The following is a 19,042-nucleotide window of genomic DNA, read 5'->3' as shown; positions in this document are numbered from 1 at the left end:
TTCCTGAGTCAGGGGTGAGGAAGGAGAAAGGTAGGGGTGATGTTGAAGGGGAAATGCTGTTCTGATGCACATCCCAGCTTCAACCTTGTCTTCACCCTAGGCACTGTGTGCCCCCTACCACTGCCTTGACCTAATAACTCTACTCTCCAGGGGAGACATCAAGGTGTTGTGCTGGAGAAAACAGATGAGGGAGAGAGATGAAGAGATGGAGAGCACAGGCAGAGGCCCCAGACATCCTCTCCATGCTCTGGAGAGCCTGAGTGGGCCGCAGGTCCCGTCTCTTTACTGCATCTGCCCCTCTTCCTGCTTCACCATGTGCCCAGACTCTGAGGATCCAGCATAGGGTCTTCTAATTCTGGGCCCTGCCAAGGAAGGATCAGGAGAAAGAACTTAATATCTTAGGGTGAAACGCAAAGGATTTACTTATGTCTAAGGGAAGTTCCTCACCCACTTTCTCTGACGTTCTCTCCACAGAAGTTTGGTGTTCTTGATTTTCTTGGAGACCCCAGAGAGGTAAGGCCCTTTGCTTTCTGTATTACAAGTGTCGAGTCCTACCCATTAAAGGAGAGAAAAGAACTCTCCTTTGTAGATCCCTATTGTTTCTTATGTGTATTCTGCTCAGTTCCAGAGAGGGAAAAATCACTTGCTTGTAATACAGTCCTGGCAACCAGGGGCAACCAGGGTAGCCTGATTCCCAGTTCAGTGCTTCTACTCAGCAACTGGATCCCCTAGAGTCACCTATTTCCCTCCAGTGGATGTTTTCTGCTTCTAAAATGATCTATAGGAGAAGGATGAACTAGACCTTTCAAAGAGCTGAGATGACTCACTAAGAGTCCAGGAGCCCTCACCAAGGAGCACAAGTCTCATGGGATGACAAAGGGCTGGTGTATGAGAGAGGAGCCTGACCAAAGTCTCAGTGATGAGGATACTGCCCCCCTCCCAGCATCCAGAATACACCCTTGGTACCCCTCCTCTCCCCGTCCTTCTACTTCCTAGCACTGACCAGGAGGGGAATCCCTATTCTTACTATGTAGGAGGAATGTGTAGGAGCTGGGACAGGACAGTGAAGAAGTCAAGATTTTCTACTTTCTTAGAAACTTCTTTTCTAATGGGGCACAGTATCAGGAAGATAAATTGATAAATTGTGTTGTGTATCTGGCAGTGGTAGAGGAGAGAGAATCGGCAAGTAGTTTGCATGAAGGGCAGATTCGGGTTATGGCTTGAAGAGTCAAGCCATGCTGGAGGGAAGTGAAGTCAGCTATCTGAAGCCTAGAAACTTTGCAGCCTGGAGCTGCAAAGGCCTGCTGCAGGATCGTGTGTGTGAAGTAGAGGCAGTCAGGACAGAAACAGACTTGAGTCTGGGGAGGTGGAGGAGGAGGGAGGTGGGGGTTGGCTATGGAGAGACTTGGGTTGTGATTCAGCAGGATGGGGGTGGGGTGGGGCGGGTATCCAGGAGGGTCTGAATGGAGCAGTGAGATGTGTTGAGTTTACAAACATCTCTTTGACTGCAATATGGAAATAGATAACAGAGGAGGGGCAGAGACCTGCCAGTGGTCACTGTGTGACTACAGCACAGGCAAGGGATTCTGGTGTCTATGCCAGGTCACGGCGGGGTGGAAGCATCAAGCAGTAGGTGTGGCAGCAGGATCCGGAAGCTGAGAGTTCACACCTTGAACTGCAAGCATCAAGTAGACAGTGCCAACCAGAAGTGATGAGCTTTAAGCTTTCAGATCTCCCAGGGACTGACACACTCCCTTCAGCAAGGCCACACCTTTTAAAGCTTCCTTAACAGTGCCACCAACTGGGGACAAAGTGTTCCAACAGGGAACACTTAAACCACACACATACACACACAAAACTGTGTATCATTTATAAATTATAATATATTTATAGTTAAAAATCATGTACAATTTTAAGTATATACATAAAATGGCATATGATTTGTTACATACACACATATAATATACATATGTTGTATATATTGTATATTTTGCTTAAGATCAATACCCACTCCCTGCCAATATTGTTTCTGGTTCCCTGGGCACATTTCTGTTTTTAGCAACTCATAGACTTAGCCCCATCTGGGAGCCACGTGAGTCTGTGTGCTGCCCAAGCTTTGAGACAGGTAGAAAGTGGAGTCTGATGTTACATGGGGAAGAGTAATCACAGACATGGCATTTTTTTTCTTCCCTAGAGCTACCCTTTCCTTCCCACCGTGACTGATGGAGTACTGCTGCCAAAGACACCGGAAGAGATCCTGGCTGAGAAGAGCTTCAACACTGTGCCCTACATGGTGGGCATCACCAAGAAAGAGTTTGGCTGGAGCATGCCAATGGTGAGAACACACAGGCCTCTTAGCAGTACCCATACAGCCTCAACTCATACAACACACCTTTGTAACTATGCGTTCTTTCTAGTCACAATCTCCAACCAGCCCAGAGAAACTGTCAACACTGCCTTATTTCCATGAAAACATTCTCCAGAATGGCCCAACTGTCCTCTGGGAACTACAGACCTAGAAAACCCTCTCCATAGACACTATCTTTCCTTAAGGAATCTTAAAATTTCCAGGCGGGGAGGGTCTGTAGAGAAGACGGTGATACAGATGGAGTGATAAGGGACATCTTGAGAACAGAAGGAGCTGGAGGTCAGGGGAAGCAGGCTGGAGCACAGTAGCTTCCACCTTGGACCTGAACTATTGGGTCATACAGATCTCCATGAGTGTTCTTGGTACTTCATTGTTGAGGTCCATAAAATCACTTCAGAATAAATTAAAATTGTTTCTGGAAGGTAAGGAGTATGGAGGTCTTTCCTCTGTCAAAGAAAAATTCAGACACTGACTAAACCAGTAGGATGTGTCTTATTTCGTAGAATTTTGCAGTGCGTTCAGAGTCCTGATGTGTATGGAGATTTCCAGGCAGAGATAAGCTCCAAGAGACACTGTGGTAAGCAGTGAGTCAGTGTCTCTAGTTACTGAATTTAATTCATGCTCACTTACCAGGAACAAATTCCCTTTTCATCACGATAGGACGCAAAGACACAAGTTGAAGTATGGGCCTCAGCAAGTGAAGTCTTCATTCTCCATGGTGACCCAAAAGGAGATCAGGAGTTACCTCCCCAAAGGGTCACATTTTCTAAAGGCTAAAGAGTTGCAAGCAACTTTTTCCTCAAGCCCTTGAGAAAATAATGTCGCTGAGGAAACTGTATCTCATAGGACAGAGAAAGGATTGGTGATCACAAGAGAGGGCTCAGGGGCCAGTCCACCTATCACTAAGTACAGGCCAGAGATAGAGTAACTCCAGTTGAGTTTCCTGAGCTTTCCCAGGCACCAAAGAGAGACCAGTGTCATGCTAGGGCTCTGGGCTAGCCTTTAGCTGCTGGAAGCTGTACTGGAATAGGATCAAGTTTCTCAGTACAGACATTTGGACAGGGTCTAGACACACAGAAGGTTCCCCAGCTCTACCTGAAAAGGAATTGCAGAAGTCATCAATGAAACTCAGCCATTTGGTTGACTTGACTCTGGTTTCCATAGACACCTGAGATACAGGTCAGGGCTTGTATCCTCCCTGTACTCTCAACACTATCCTAGACTGAATACCACTCATTCTCTGAAGGATTAGTGCATGTTTGTAATTATATAAATTATATATAGTATAGATGTGCTATTTATAGAATATCTAATATGTCATATATGTGATATGTGTATCCTCTTGTACTACATATATCTCTAGATACAACTTGATTTTTTTCATAGGTTATTTCTTCAAACATGAAATTTCACATCTAACAAGGCCTGGTAAAGGAGCTTCCTTCTGTATTGGTTTGGATGTTTGATGTTTTTGCTTCTTTCTGTTAATTCCACATGATTCTCAAATGGCAATCATTGTGTTTAACAGATGATAGGCTTCCCACTTTCTGAAGACAAACTGGACCAGAAGAGGACCACTTCCCTTCTTTGGCAGTCTTACCCAATCCTTGTAAGAATTTAGAGAATCATGGGACTCGGCTGAGAAACAAAGAAGTATGGGTGCTTGCCTCCAAACACACACAATGCAGTAGCTAAAAGTACTTATGTCTGTGTCTCAGCCTGTGTTCTGGTTTGTATGCTTTAGTACAATGTAAAAAACATTTGTCACTTGTTGCTTAAAAATTCCAGTATTCCCAGGACATATTATTGGGGAAAAAAAAAGATTCTTTTGGAAAGCTAGCAAAAGATGGAGGCTATCATCAGCAAAGGCCAGCATATCTAGGGGGTGGAGACCCAAGACATCTGCAGGTAATTGTTGGGAGGCAAAGAAGACAGGTGGGCACCACAATAATTTACAAATTTTGACGGCTTTGAACTTCTGACACATGGGCTGCTACTGTCTGTAGGTCACTGGATGTTCTGGGCTCTGATAAGCTAAAGAAAGTTATTGACAAGCAAATCTCATGAACCATGTCTTTCTCATTACATTTCTTACACATACTTTTTTATGATCACTTTCTGACCCACTTTAGAACATCTCTGAGAGTCTGATTCCAGCTGCCACCGAGAAGTATTTATCAGGGACAGACGACCCTGCCAGAAAGAAAGACCTTCTCCTGGACTTAATGGGAGATGTGATGTTTGGTGCTCCATCTGTGATTGTGTCTCGTGGCCACAGAGGTGAGTGCATGGGAGAAAGCTATAGACTCACCAGCTCGGCCTCCAACACACCCTCCTCTTGAATTAGACAGGAAAGCTGCTGAGGGTCAGGCCTCAAAAGCTGGTTCCCTGTGACCTGCAATCTTTTGTTTCACCTCTGCCAGTAGGAGTCTATGAGAAAAGTGTTCAAAAGTAATTTACTGTAGGAGATAGTACCACCAAACACTATGTTGGGATGAAGTAACACTTAGAAAAGATTGAGGCAAACTAGTGTACTGCCTAGCATGTGCGGCTCTTAGATAGTTGCAGCTTAGGGTTTTTCTTATGGTTTTTCTCTCTCAGCAGCAAAAGAGCTGTCTATACTCACCTGTCATTGGCTAAGAGCTCTTCCACAGGGATTATTAGGTTTATGACGTCTTTATCTGTTACAAACATGAGCACAGTTGTTTCTAATGATCAGGAAAAGGCTCAGGCAAGTCCTGTTGATGTTGTATGTGAACATCAGGCTGGCCTGCCCAGAAACATGGGCAGTTAGTAAGAAGGTGTAATTGTTCCTTCTCCCATTCCATAACAAAAAATATGACATGTCAAAACTTAAGGGAAGGAGGCTTTACTTCAGCTCAGAATTTTCAGCCTGTCATTTGGGGAGTTTGAGCAGCTCACATCATGAGTACAAGTAAGTATTGAAGCTGTGTGGAGCAGCAACAGACATGGTCCTGACTGGGTCATATGAGTATGACCCAGTGACCTACTTTTTATAAACAAGGTCACACCTTCCCCAGTTCGACTTCCACCCAGTAATGTGTTAGAACTTTGAATGCATCAACAGATAAAATATTAGCCATAATGATCTAACTGTCTCTGGAAACACTCCCATAGACACAAAAGTAGGATTTACTAGTTTTCTAAGTATTCTTAATGTACCCAAGTCACTGTGACTTACCGTCAAAGGTATTGCATCTGCCAAAACTGCTCCTTCTGTGAGGTTAAGATGATTTTCTAGCATTACTTTTGCAGCTACCTGTGAAAAACTACAGTAGTGAAGAAAGAATGGAGAATACAGCATAATGAAATATTTTGAAAGAGAGAAACTTTCTATCATTTCTTAAATTGCAAATTGATAAGTTATACTTACCAACTTAATGGTGTACACATTTTTTGCTTGATTATACAATGCCTAATAATTATATCAACTGATTAACACACACATTTCTTCAAATAATTAACATTTTCTACAGTGAGAAGACTTGAAATTTCCTCTCAGCTATTTTTTCTGGGGGGGGGTGCGGCGGGTTCGGGGTTCAAGACAGGGTTTCTCTGTGTAACAGTTCTGGCTGTGCTGTCCTAGAACTCACTTTGTAGACCAGGCTGACCTTGAACTCACAGAGATGTGCCTGCCTCTGCCTCCCAAATGCTGGGATTAAAGGCATGCACCACCACCATCCCGCTTCCTCTCAGTAATTTCATCATTAATATATACTATACTGTGGGTTGGATGACTAAAAAGAGAAAGAATTCCTTCCTGCTGGATATTTTTATTCCTCTTCTCCTTCATCTTCCTCATTCCTTGACCTCCAATCTTCTTAACCCCAAGTTTTGTCTGTATGCTTGTGAGTAAATCTAGATTCCACAATGAGTAGCAACAAATGACATTTATCTTTCTATGCTCAACTATTTCACATGTCATGGTGCTCTCTGATTCACCCCACATTGTAAAAGTAACCGTTTCCTTTTTGAGGCTAAAGAGAACTCCACTGTCTACACATCCGTGTTTTCCTTCTCCTCTGATGCTGATGGGCACAATTGATTCTGTAGCTTGATTGTAGTATGTTCTGCTGCAGTGAAAGTCGGGAGCAGACATCTCAGAAAACTCTTCCCACATATTTGAAGTAAACACCCAGTAGTGACACTGCTGGGCCATATTGTGGCTTTGCTCTCAGTCTCTTAGGAACCCCACATCGCTGTTCATTCGCTTCAATAGTATTTAGAGAGTTGCCTTTTCTATACATATTTACTACAATTTTCTATTTTCACTTCTCAATAAACATCTATTTGGATCATGAGAGAAGACTTTCATTATTATTTTAATTTGGATATTTACATATATTCAATGATAAGATAATAAGAACTTTTCACTTCTTGTTCATGGAGTTGGTGTTAAATCTGTGTTAAATCTAAGTAATTGTTTTCCGTGAATTTCCAGAATTACTGCTTTTCCTTTATGATTCTACTTGTGATTGGGGTTTCTGAGCTTAAATTTGTCTTCTCTCCAGTATGGTTTCATTTATGAATGTGGAAATCTGGTTTTCTCAACAACATTGGCTGAAGAGACTGTTTTATCTTATCTTATATTCTTGTCACCTTTGTAAAAAAGCAGTCAGTCCCTGCCTGTGTTCTGATCTTTGTTATATCCCATGGTTCAATGTATACACATGGGTAAAGCAACTACCATACTGTTCAGTAACTGTGGATACAGAATAGAGTTTAAAATAAGGCAGTGGGATAGTTCCAGCGTTGTTCTTGCTAATCATGATCATCTTGGAAGCAAAATTTTTAGATTATTTTTCTCTTTCTATGATGAATGGCATTAGAATTGGAGCAGATATTTTATTAAACCAATAGACCACTGTGAGTACTATGGACATTTTAAAATGGATCCTTACACTCCATGATCAGGAGATGTCTTTGTATTCATTTGTGTGTTCATTTTCTTTAACCTATGGGCCGTAGTTTTCAGCATTCAGCAGTAGTACCATTGGATTAAATTTAGTTTTATATTCCGACTGCCATCATTGTGTAGGTTTCCCAAGGCTTCTGCAGAGTGTTCAAGATGTCTGTTGCTGGCATAGAGGTAGTCCAGCTGGCTGACTGACAATCCTTCGGGTCAAGGCAGCCAAAGCAGTAAGAGAAAGTCCATCAGCCACTAATGATGAGGTAAAATGGTCCTCATTTTTTGCTAAGTTACAGAAAATTAACATCAGGAATAATGCATACAAAAGAACTAAACAGAATGTGTCCTTAGCAGGAGCAGTGATCTTAAGGATTTTAACTATTTATCACTTGCCCAGTGGTCCAGGGAGTACTGGGTCCCCTTAACTGTCTCTGCTCCTTCTGGGTTATCCTGTTCTTGTGCATGTCCTTGTTTGTAGTAGTTTCTTATGTCAGGTTCTGTCTCTGGGTTCCCTGTTGTAGAGTTTCCTCTTTCATTTCTGATTGTGAGTCTTTAAATTGATTTAGATCTTCCCTCTTCTTTTGTGGTTAGTAGATTTATCAATTTAGGGTGTTTTTTCTTTCTTTCTGAAAAAAAATCTCAGTTTTGTTCATCTTCCTTATTTTTTAAATTCTCAAGCTTCTGACTTTATGATTTTGTTCCTTCTTTGAATTTTGGTGTGTAATCTCGGGTTGTTTGAAACTCTTCCTCTCTTAATATCAGTGTTTATTGCTATAAGACTCCCTTACAACACTATCACTATTCCCTCACTATCACCCACAAGTGTTGGCATGGTGCACTGTTTTCCTAGTTAAATTGTGCAAAGACGGTTTCATGCATGTAGATAATGCCTTCTGATCACTCTCAGTCCCTGCCCTTTTACTCCCTCTGTCCCCCATCCCTCCCCCTTTGCTATATTCATTTCCTTTTGATTTTCTTTGCGAGCCACTGAGTTTAACTGGGGGGCCACCTGTGTGGCTGTGGGTATGGAACTATCGGTGGAACCTGCTGGGCTCTCCTGAGGGTAAACATCAGATGGGTAATATCTCCTTTTCCCCAACAATTCATCAGTAGCCAGTGGTCCATCAGCGAGGAGTAAGACCTCATGAAACCCTTCGCTTCCAAGATTGGCTACTGATAGGACCAATGCTTCAAAATCCTAGGACAGGCAGTACAGCTGCTGTGAATTCACGACTACAGTGGTTGTGTCGTGCCCAGAAGACAGGACTTCACGGCCATTCTCCCTGTATTCTGGCTCTTGAATTCTTTCTACCACCTCTTATACTATGTTCCCTGAACCCTAGAGGAAAAGGTACTTTATTCTCATTTTTTTCAAACTTATTCTCAATTTTAATTTCTTCTTTGGGATATCTGTGGCTCAGGATCATGTTTCTTAGCCCTTGAATTTGAATTTTCCAAAATGATTCTTGTAGCTGATTTTTTAAAATTTATTTTTAGTGTTGTAAAAGTAGGTATTTGGTACAATTTTAGTCTTCTCGAATTAAATGACTTTGTGTGTGTGTGTGTGTGTGTGTGTGTGTGTGTGTGTGTGTGTGACACACTCAGTCTACACTAGAAAATGTTCGGTGGGTGGCTGTCAACATTGGATAGAGTATTCTTGCCATGGTTTGCTTTCTATTGCCGTGATAAATACCACAACCAAAAGCCCTTCGAAGGGAAGGGTTTATTTCATCTTTCATTACCACATCATAGTTCATTGTTAAGGGAAATCAGGGCGGGAGCTCAAGCAGAAACTGAAGCAGAGACCATGGAGGAGTACTGCTTACTGGGTTGCTCTCAATAGCTTGTTCAGCTCTCTTTCTCACATAGCCCAGGACCACCAGCCCAAGTAACTACAGTTTGTGTCAAGTGAACATAATCTTAGCCTGCACAATTCTGCATATTTCTGATTATTCTCTTTGTCCCAATACATTATCAATCTAATATTGCTTGTGAATTTTCTTCCTGAATGATCTGCCCCTTATTGTAAATGTGTGTATTGGAGACTCCTTATTGCTGTGGTATTCATTGTGTCCTGTCTTTCTCTTCATAATCTCCACTATTTGTTCTATATAGCTAGGAGCCCTGATGTTGAGTCTGTATTTGCCATTGTTATATGCTATGGTTGATCTGACCCTGTCCTTAACATGATGTCCTTTATTTGTTTCTTCTGAGATAAGGTCTCACACTGCAGTTCGGAATGGTCTAGAAATCGCTGTGTATCTGACAGGTCTCAAATTCATAGTAATTCTCTCTCAGCTTCCAGAGTTCTGTAAGTAAAGGTGTGAGCCACCAGGTCTAGCTCATTATGTTTTTAAACTCAGACCCTATGGTCTAATATAATAATTGCTACCATTCCTCTTGTTTAGTTTTCCTTTGAAATTACATCCATTCCCATCCTTTCTCTTCCAACCTTCATTTCCACTAAGGTAAGCCTGTGGGTATGGTATATTTAAAAATCCACTCAATTCATTTCCTTTATTTCAGAATTTACATTAAAGATAATTTTGGTCCTCAAAGACTTACTACTGATACTTTGGTGGTTCCATTATGATTTTATAATTTTTTCTTCCTCTTTTGGTGCCTTTCTTTGTGGTTTTTCTGCTGTTCTGAAGGAGTATGCCTTTAATTTTTTTCTAATTTTGGGTTATGGTTCTACTGAAGACTTTTGCTTTGTGTCTACCATAAGTCCTACATCTACCATTGTGCTTTTATAGGTATTTTGTTTCAATGTGCTTGTGTGTTTGCCGTGCACCCACACCATCATGTCATGGTGAAGGTCAGAGTGGGAGTCAGTTCTCCTGTTACATCATAGGAGTTCCAGGAATTGAACTCAGGGCTTCAGCCTGAGCTATTTCACTGGCCCCTAGTGTAATTCTGACAGCCTATAGTAAGCTGGTAAAAGTGTAACTCTGATAACATATAACAGTTTATGGCCATATGATTCTGAATGCTTCTTTTCTCTTGTGATAACATGGTTACTTTATGACTCTACCCCTTGATAAACACACACTTTCTGTCTTTTATGTAAAATCTGTATGATTGGATGTCAGTCTATTTCAACCCTACTTGAGGAGTTGCCTCAGCTATAATCATTAGCATAATTTCCTGTTGACTCCTTGTACTATGTAGATTAAAAAATGTGTCCATATCATTACTACAATCCTTGAATGTGCCACATCTGACTCATTTTACAGCACTGACTTTCATATGTCTCATGTTATGCATGCTGTCTTGAAGTTTCAATTTAAAGTACTCCCTTTAGCCATTTGTATAAGGCAGGACCAGGGATGATAAGGCCCATAGCTTTTGCTGGTCATGGAAAGTTTTTATTTCTCCCTCCATTTTAAAGGCTCGTTTCCTAAATACAGAGCTCTGGGCTGGCAGTTCATTTCCTTCAGCACACTGGCAGTCAGCCATGCTCCATGGGAAGGCCACATATCCAAGGATATTTGGGAAGCACAAATTGGATTTGATTGGTTAAAAAAATGAGGAAGTTGGGTGAGTAGGAAGGGTGGGTCTGGGAGGACTTAGACGAGGGAGTGAATATGATCAAAACACATTGCACAATTTTTTTGCCGGGGGGGGGGGGGGGGGGTGGTGGAGAGAATTAATAAAAATAAAGACAAAAGCATTTGTTTTGAACAGGAAAGTTACAAACATACCTTCTGCTGTATGCCTTCAAAAATGTGTTCTCATCCACAAAGTTCTCTGCAGAGTTCCAGTCTGGGCTCCCTTTCTAAAATAACTGTGCAACAAAGACAAGGTGAAACTGTCTTTCCAGGAAGCTCTATCTGGCTTTGGAGCACTGTTTTATAGGTGGATTGCAGATTCACAGGATGGCCTAAAGCTGTGGTGATAGAGTTGTGAGTTAATTAAGTTATTCCTTATCCTGTATTGTGATGACATGTGCTGTCCTCATCCACTTCTGTGGGTGGATAGCTCATGGTATAAAGTAATGACGGTGTATTTAATGTAATAGACACAGAATTACCTCAAATACATGTATGAAGTATATGGGTGATAAAACAGAATTACAAATGGATAAAGATGTATATGTATTTATAAAAATAAGAATATATAAATGTACGTATATATGTCTTGTAATAGAGTAGGAAGCTTTTCTGGTAAAATTATACATTTTCAATCATTTTCCTACTATATCTAATATGTGGGTATCTATTCCATTATTATGACCATTGTTTTGAGGGTCCTAGACTGGAGTTTTATGAGCCAGTACATAAGGAGCAAAGATTGGTACCTCCCTTGACCCTATAAGCAAAATAGTGACATCTTGACACTTGACAGGTCATCTTTGTTGGTGAGAGAGGAGTCAATGGAGAGGAGGAGAAAAGTTGGAGGAGACACAAGTTTACCTTGCCCTGGCACTTCAATTTCACCACCATTTATAGGCCATAAACATGGGGAAAACCAAATGCTACACAGCAATAAAATGACCATTAGTTAATGACATTCTGCTAATACTGATAGATAAGTGTCTTGCCTAGCCAATTATCAGAGACGCTTCCTCCTGCAGCAGATGGGAACAAATACAGAGACCACAGGTAGACAATGTGCAGAGTGAGAGCCCTTGGAAAATAGAGCCCTAAATGGGATGTCTCCATTGAATCCCTCCTCTCGGGGATCAGAGAAAGAAAACTGTTCAAGAGAAGGCAGAAAGGACACAAGACCTTCTAGACACAGCAGATGGGCTGCCCATGTGAACTCACGGAGTCCATGGCAGAACAGGGTCTGCACAGGGCTAAGCCAGACGGAGTTCCAGTGCTGAGAGAGATGTGGACACATCACGCTTCTCTAGCCCAGAAGCTATCTCTAGTTCACAGCTACTTACACAGGAAAAATGAGTTTACTCTAACAGAGTCTCCTCACTGGGTATACCCTTAACTCTTTTTTTTTTCCTTTCATTTTTCTTTATTAAGAAATTTTCTACTTGCTCCATATACTATCCATAGATCTCCCCTCCTCCCATGCCCCAGCCCTCTTTCCTGAGCCACCCTGCATCCCCACATCCCCCAAATCAAGGTCTCCCATGGGGAGTCAGCAGAGCTCAGCATACTGAGACTAGGCAGTTCCAAGCCCCTTCCCACTGCGCCAAGGCTGTGCAAGGTGTCACATCACAGGCACCAGGTTCCAGAAGCCTGCCCGTAGACCAGGGACAGATCCCAATTCCCCTGCCTGGGTACCCCGCAAACAGTTTGAGCCAAACAACCATCTTCCATATCCAGAGGCCTAGTCAAGTCCCATGGGGGCTCCACAGCCACCAGTCCACAGTTCATGGGCTTCAACTAGTATGGCCGGTCATCTCTGCACATCTTCCCATCATGATCTCGACGTCCCTCACCTGCAGTATCTCTCCTCTCTCTCATCAATTGGGAACTAGAAAATATCATCTTGAGTGAGGTAACCCAGACTCAGAAGGACATACCCTCAACTCTTAAGGGCAGGCTCCATGCCCAGCTGTAGATGACAAACACAAAACTAACTGAGTGTTATTTTTAGAGGGTTTTTCCTTTTCTCATAATGCTTTGTCTGGGCAGTTTTGTTTATATATTGTTGCTTCCAATTTTGTGTGTTTTATGGAATTTCTGTGTGTGCGAGTGTGTCTCTGCCTGTATGGGTTTCCTATGCTTTTTCATTGGTTCTTTTTTCCTGCTCGTGTGTTTGTTCTGTCCTATTCTGGTTTGTTTGTCCATTTGTTTGTTTTCTAATGAGAGAGAGAAAGAGATGCTGTAGATTCAGCTTGGTGAGGAGGGTCCAGGAGGAGTTGGAGGAGGGGAAACTGTGATCAGAATATATTGTCTGGAAAAAAAATTTTTAAAAAAAGGCCTTACACTTGGGGTAACAAGCTAACAAGTTGGAGATGAAATAAGAACCTTCAGTTTTATGGTATCATGAAATGCAAGAGACCGATCGTTCTATGTCAGCATAGAATCCTGTTTGTGTGTCAACCTTTCCTTTACTCTTCTCTGAAAAGCTGAGAGAAACCCTGGGAATGTCCAGAGCTAGCTGGATGAAAGACAACTGGGAGGTTCTCGATCTTCCTGGAATCGGTACACGGATGTGATCACTGACACTCACCCGGTGCCATCACCGCATGTGTGGATCCATTCTTGTTAAGTTAGTAAGCAGCATCTTCTTCAAATCCTAGTTCTATATCAACCAGCTGTGCAGCCCTCAGCGAGTCACCGGGCCTTCCTAAAACTATTTCCTATGAAGCTGAAGAGTGGTTTCAACTGCAGGGCCTAAGGTCTCGACACCATCCAGGTGTGTGTCTGGTAATGTGAACTATGAATGAATCCATGTCTCCTCAGATGCTGGAGCCCCCACCTACATGTATGAGTTTCAGTATCGGCCAAGCTTTGTATCAGACAAGAGACCCAAGACAGTGATAGGAGACCATGGTGATGATCTCTTCTCTGTATGGGGAGCCCCATTTTTAAAAGGTAATGTCTGTTTGCTGGCTGTGGCCTTGGTGATATGAAGCCTGGGTTTAGGTTTTGGCTTGACTGTCTTGAGCAAGTTCCTCCTTTTTAAATGGCTTTTGTCATGCTCTGTAACGGCTCAGCTGTAGGACAGTCTCCAGACTTTCTCCTTTAATACACACCATGGGACTGTGTTAATGTGACCCGGCCATAGTCAGTTCTCAGAATCCTGACCTGTAACACCAATAAGAGAATTCGAAGGTCACTGTCTTAGTTGCTGTGAAGAGACACCAATGACCACAACTCTTAAAAAGGAAACATTTAATTGTGGTGGCTCACTTACAGTTCAGAGGTTCAGTCCATTATCATCATTACAGGGAGTATGGCGGCATGCAGGCAGATGTAGTGCTGGAGCTGAGCGTTCTACATCTTACAGGTAATAGGAAGTTGACGGACTGTCACACTGAGGGAAGCTTGAGCAAAAGAAACCTCGAAGCCCACCCCACAGTGACACACTTCCTCCAACAAGGCCACACCTCCTAATAGCGTGTGCCCCATGGCACACCAGTGTCTCTGGGCACCTCCCAGTTCTGATTGTTTCCAGAGTCTATGCAGAGGTGTATGTGTAGGAGGTTGAGAACAGACATAAGGGCCAACAACCCTGATGTTAAAGCTGAGGAAACTGAGTCTTGTTGCTACTGGATCCTGAGAGGGATGCCGGGTAGGTCAGAATGAGAGAGAAAGGCATAGAGCATCTGAAATATTCCTCTTGACTTTAAATCAAAGGCACACTCACTGATATCTTCTTAAAAGGCAGATTTGTGGCTCAATGAGTATGCAATAAAGACCAAGAGAGCATTTCTCCCCTTCAAATACTAACCAGGCCTGACCTCATTTTTTTTCAGAGATCAGGGTAGATTGGGCACATTCAGCCTGATGTGTTCATAAACAAGACCACATTTATTAAAGGTACTCAGATTGTACTGTGGCTGTTCATTAACCACATCTTAAGTTAAGTAAGTAAATTTTATTTTATTTTTTTTTAACACAGATGGTGCTTCAGAAGAGGAGACCAACCTCAGCAAGATGGTGATGAAATTCTGGGCCAACTTTGCTCGGAGTGGGTGAGGATGGGGGCAAAGATGCCAGACCCGAAGGTGTGGTGCAGTGGGTCATACCTACAAGGAAGAAATAGTTTTCTAATGTTTGAGTGATCATCCTTCTGTCCCTGTGATCATAGCATTCCATCTGTGAGAGCTCGGTTTATCTGGCATGTAGTTGTGATGAGATTTGCATGAATCTTCAACATGAGGAGAGATTGTGAATTTTAGCTCAGACTGAGAGGTTTCAGGTTTTGATCATTTTGCCTATTAGCTCTTGTGTCAGAACAGAACATCGTGTGGGTAGCATATAGTAGGTCAAAGCTTCTTACCTCCTGTTGCTTGTGAAGGGGAGAAAAGGACCAGGATCCTAACACAATCCTCAGAGGCATTGTCTCCCATGATCCTCCTCCTCCAAAAAGTCCTTCTTTATTATTTTTCTGCCATGTCCCAGTGGCACTATCAGGTGGGAATTAAGGCTTCAATCCATGAGCTTTTGGGGTCGTATTAAGTTCTAAATTATAGTCTTTCCATGACCCCCAGAAGCTTATGTCCATCAAAAATACTCATCCCCACAAATTCCTAACTTCTTATCACTTTTAATATTGCTTTGATATCCAAGTCCAAAAACTTCCCAGTCTGAGGTAAACCTTTGCTATGAGAACCCACTCAAACAAAAAAGTAACAGATTTCCAAGATGCAAGGACCGTGCCCAAATATTTCCTATTCTAGAGGGAGGAAGATAAAGATAGTACTGAGAAATCAGACCAAAGCAAGTCCAGAATCCAAGAGAGAAGAATTTAAATCCTAAATCTCCTTTGGAACATTCAGGAATCTGTTGACAGACATGGGCTCTGAAAAGCTTGGAAATGCATTCTCCTAAGGTCTTGCTGCCTGCAGCCTCTGTGGCCTTTCTTGGGTCCTGTGTATAAGTGAATAAAATAATACCCACATTAATATATGGGTATAAAATGGAGCCCATAGGCTCCTATAGTTGAATGCTTAATCACCAAGGAATGGAACTCTGCTTGGATTAGAAGATTTGGAGGTGTGGCCTTGTTGGAGGAAGTATGTTACTTCTCCAGCAAGGTCTTTGTGGTTTCAAAAGCCCATGTCAGACACAGTCTCTCTCTCTCTGTCTGTGGATCAGGATGTAGCTTTCAGCTACCACTCTGGTGCTATGCATGCTCTCATGCTACTGTCACAATGATAAGGGACTAAACCTCTGGAACTGTAAGCAAGGCCCCAATTAAATGCTTTATTAAATATATTAAATTTAATTAAATTAATTAATTAAATGCCTTGGCCATGGTGTCTCTTCACAGCAATAGAATGATGACTCAGACAGACTTGTTCTACTCACAGCATGATGTTTCCTGGGCAGCTGTTCCAAGTCATGGCATCTCTAACTTACTAGGTCTCCATCAAAATGTCACTTTACTTTTTGCTTTTATTTTACATGCATCATGCTTTTAGGGTTGCTACCTGGGACATCAAACCATGCACTTGATGGCTTCACACGCTTTCATTTGAAATCCAGGTAGCAACCTTGATGACCCCATAAACCTTGCCTTTTGCATGCCTGCCAAACCAATGCCACATGATGATGCCAAGAGAAAACTATATCTTGAGATGTAGTTCAGCTCCATGGACCATTGACTGTAAAGCCTCTGAGTATCTGAGCACAAGAAAGCAAGCCTGACAGAATCAACTTTTTATACCACACAGTAGATGAAGAGATACTTAATGCTAATACCTCAAGCAAAATCTTTGAAGCAAGTGATAACTTTGTGATGGACCATCTTGCAGATTCCTGAGACGTCCTCAGGATAACTTCCTCTTTCTATATGTTAACAAAACTTGCATCTTTATATGGGCACTGATGTTTATTGTGAAAAACTGAATTTTTCAAATCCTTATGCTGTGATTTTTTCCTTTAATTTCCCTGTAAATCTAATCAAAATCAACAAAAAATACCCTAACATTGGCCTGAAAGCTGTGATACTTTTGAACAACCCCATCCAGTTACATGGTCCACCCATCTTTGAAATCAGCCTATCAAGAAAGCTTGGGGCATGGACAAATGTATGCAGAATGAACACTAGTTACCTCCAGTCAAGTTTCTCATAGATGCCTCATTCCCATTGAAATATTAAAAGCTTGGCTTCATTGTCTTTTTTTTTTCCTTTTAGAACCTACTAGAATCCATTGCTAAGTCTATTTTGAGTTTTATAGAGCACACTCTTCAAACTTCCAAATTCCTTCACAAACCAATTTAAAAGTATTCTGAACCACTCCTCAGAAACAGTTTTAGGTGTTAGCTCTCAAATACTTAGGTAAAATGCCCAACGTCCATCAACTTAAAGAATGAAAGCTTTATTGAGTTCTGAGTTTTACTTGGATTTTCATTTGTAATGAGGCAGAACATCATGGTAGGAACACTCGGGAGAAAATGGCTTCGGGTCTCTTAGCAGTCAAGAAGTCATGATGTGAAGAGTGGAACCCCTGCACTGTCCAAGGCTTTGGTGATCTGCTTTCTCCAACTGTGCTACCCCTCAATTCCACTAACTGTCAGATTAGTGTCAGCCTATAACACATGAGGATTTGCAGAAAATGTAATATTTAAATCATAACATGATTTGAGAGAGAGAGAGAGAGAGAGAGAGAGAAAGAGAGAGAGAGAGAGAACTACCCCAGGAGATAGAGATCTGTCCATCTGTAGATTACTAGTTTCTTGGCAGAGATAAGCCAGGCATCCTTGCACATCTCTGAGTACCATGGGGACAGCACAGCTGATGTGGTGACTTTCTCTTTTTATTCTGTTCACAGGAATCCCAATGGAGAAGGGCTGCCCCACTGGCCAGAATATGACCAGAAGGAAGGCTACCTGCAAAAGGAGTCCCAACACAGGTAGCTTATAGGCTGAAAGACAAGGAAGTAGCCTTTTGGACTGAGCTCAGGGCCAAGGAGGCAGCAGAGAGGCCAACCCAGCGGGAACATGTTGAGCTCTGATGAGGAGGCCCAGTCAGGTATGAGAGGCTGGAGCCAAGAGAATGGATATTCCACAGAAGTTGTTTCCAAAATAAAGCATCTTATGCTGAGGACATAGAATCGTGTGGCATACTGTATAAACACAATAAGGAAAGACAGAATTGTATGACATACTTTACAAATACAACAAGGAGAAACATTTGATTTTGTACTCTCAAATTTTAACATCACAAAAGCATTCCCCTGGAAATCAAACTAGAGTCTGTGTCTTTGGCTCAAGATGACTCTATGTGCATTAGAGAGGAAAGTATGGAGAGAGATCCAACTTCATGAGATGCCACCTCCACAGGGGGTGGATAGAAGATTGTCCTGCTGTCTAAAGGAAACACGAACACTGTGGGATAGATAAGATTTTTGTTGTGCCACTTTTTTCTGGGTACACACAAAGGTCTACTCATCCCAGAGTGGGCAGGAATGACCGAACAGAGAAATGATTCCATCCAAGTGAGCACTTGGAAAATTAAGAACATCTTACACACCTGTATGACACAGTGGACTAGAGTATACATTACCATTCCAAAATGGTAGATTTGGGGCTCATAAATTAGGAATGGGGAAGAGGAAGATAGTATTTGCCTTGAAAGACAGTAGGGCAAACATTGTGTCCTTTATGTTCATGGCCTACACCCATGGCATATTATGCTCATATGAGAGCACCGAAAGTCAAGAATCTCCTACTCTATAGGTCTGCCAGTTTGCTGCATATGGCCTCTCTGAACTGGCCCTACTCACTGTTTGTAGCTCTCCTCTGTATGGGTTTCACATTTCCTTCTTTTCTAATCTTCTAAGGTCTCTGTCACATCTCTGGCTTCACCCTCATAGCGTTGTCCATGGCCTTTATACAGGCTGCTAATGGCCATTTGTACCATAACACACATGGTCTGCTTTTCCTTTGAAATCCATATCAAGGCTTCCATGAACCAGTAATTTGCATACTGTGTGCCTGCAGAAACAGCATCATGGATGATGGCAAAGTCTGTCCCCAAATGGTGGGGTAGACAGGCCCTTAGAATGCAGTTGTAGGAGCCCCTTAGGGCCTAGGGATCAGAATGAAGGTGTAGCACGAATCGTAAAAGGTCTTATTAATAAAATCAACCTGAAGCCAGGTATT

At 42.2% G+C, this 19,042-nt stretch overlaps 1 protein-coding gene across 1 annotated transcript in view; it reads left to right on the top strand.

Annotated features, from left to right (window-relative positions):
* The window catches only part of LOC114694525 (liver carboxylesterase 1-like), a 32,702-nt gene extending 14,714 nt beyond the window's left edge, over positions 1-17,988 (top strand). The window contains 8 exon segments of the mRNA XM_028871495.2: positions 475-513; positions 2,195-2,335; positions 3,897-3,977; positions 4,501-4,648; positions 13,670-13,801; positions 14,832-14,904; positions 17,710-17,771; positions 17,774-17,988. Of these exon segments, the coding sequence (XP_028727328.2) occupies positions 475-513; positions 2,195-2,335; positions 3,897-3,977; positions 4,501-4,648; positions 13,670-13,801; positions 14,832-14,904; positions 17,710-17,771; positions 17,774-17,892 (795 nt within the window). The 3' untranslated portion in view covers positions 17,893-17,988.
* The last annotated feature ends 1,054 nt before the right edge of the window (positions 17,989-19,042 follow it).

The sequence above is a fragment of the Peromyscus leucopus genome, chromosome 5 (genome assembly GCF_004664715.2).
Source record: "Peromyscus leucopus breed LL Stock chromosome 5, UCI_PerLeu_2.1, whole genome shotgun sequence".
NCBI classification, from domain to species: domain Eukaryota; kingdom Metazoa; phylum Chordata; class Mammalia; order Rodentia; family Cricetidae; genus Peromyscus; species Peromyscus leucopus.
The sequence above is the reverse complement of the archived record's forward strand: the minus strand, read 5'-3'. Positions and strand labels throughout refer to the sequence as shown.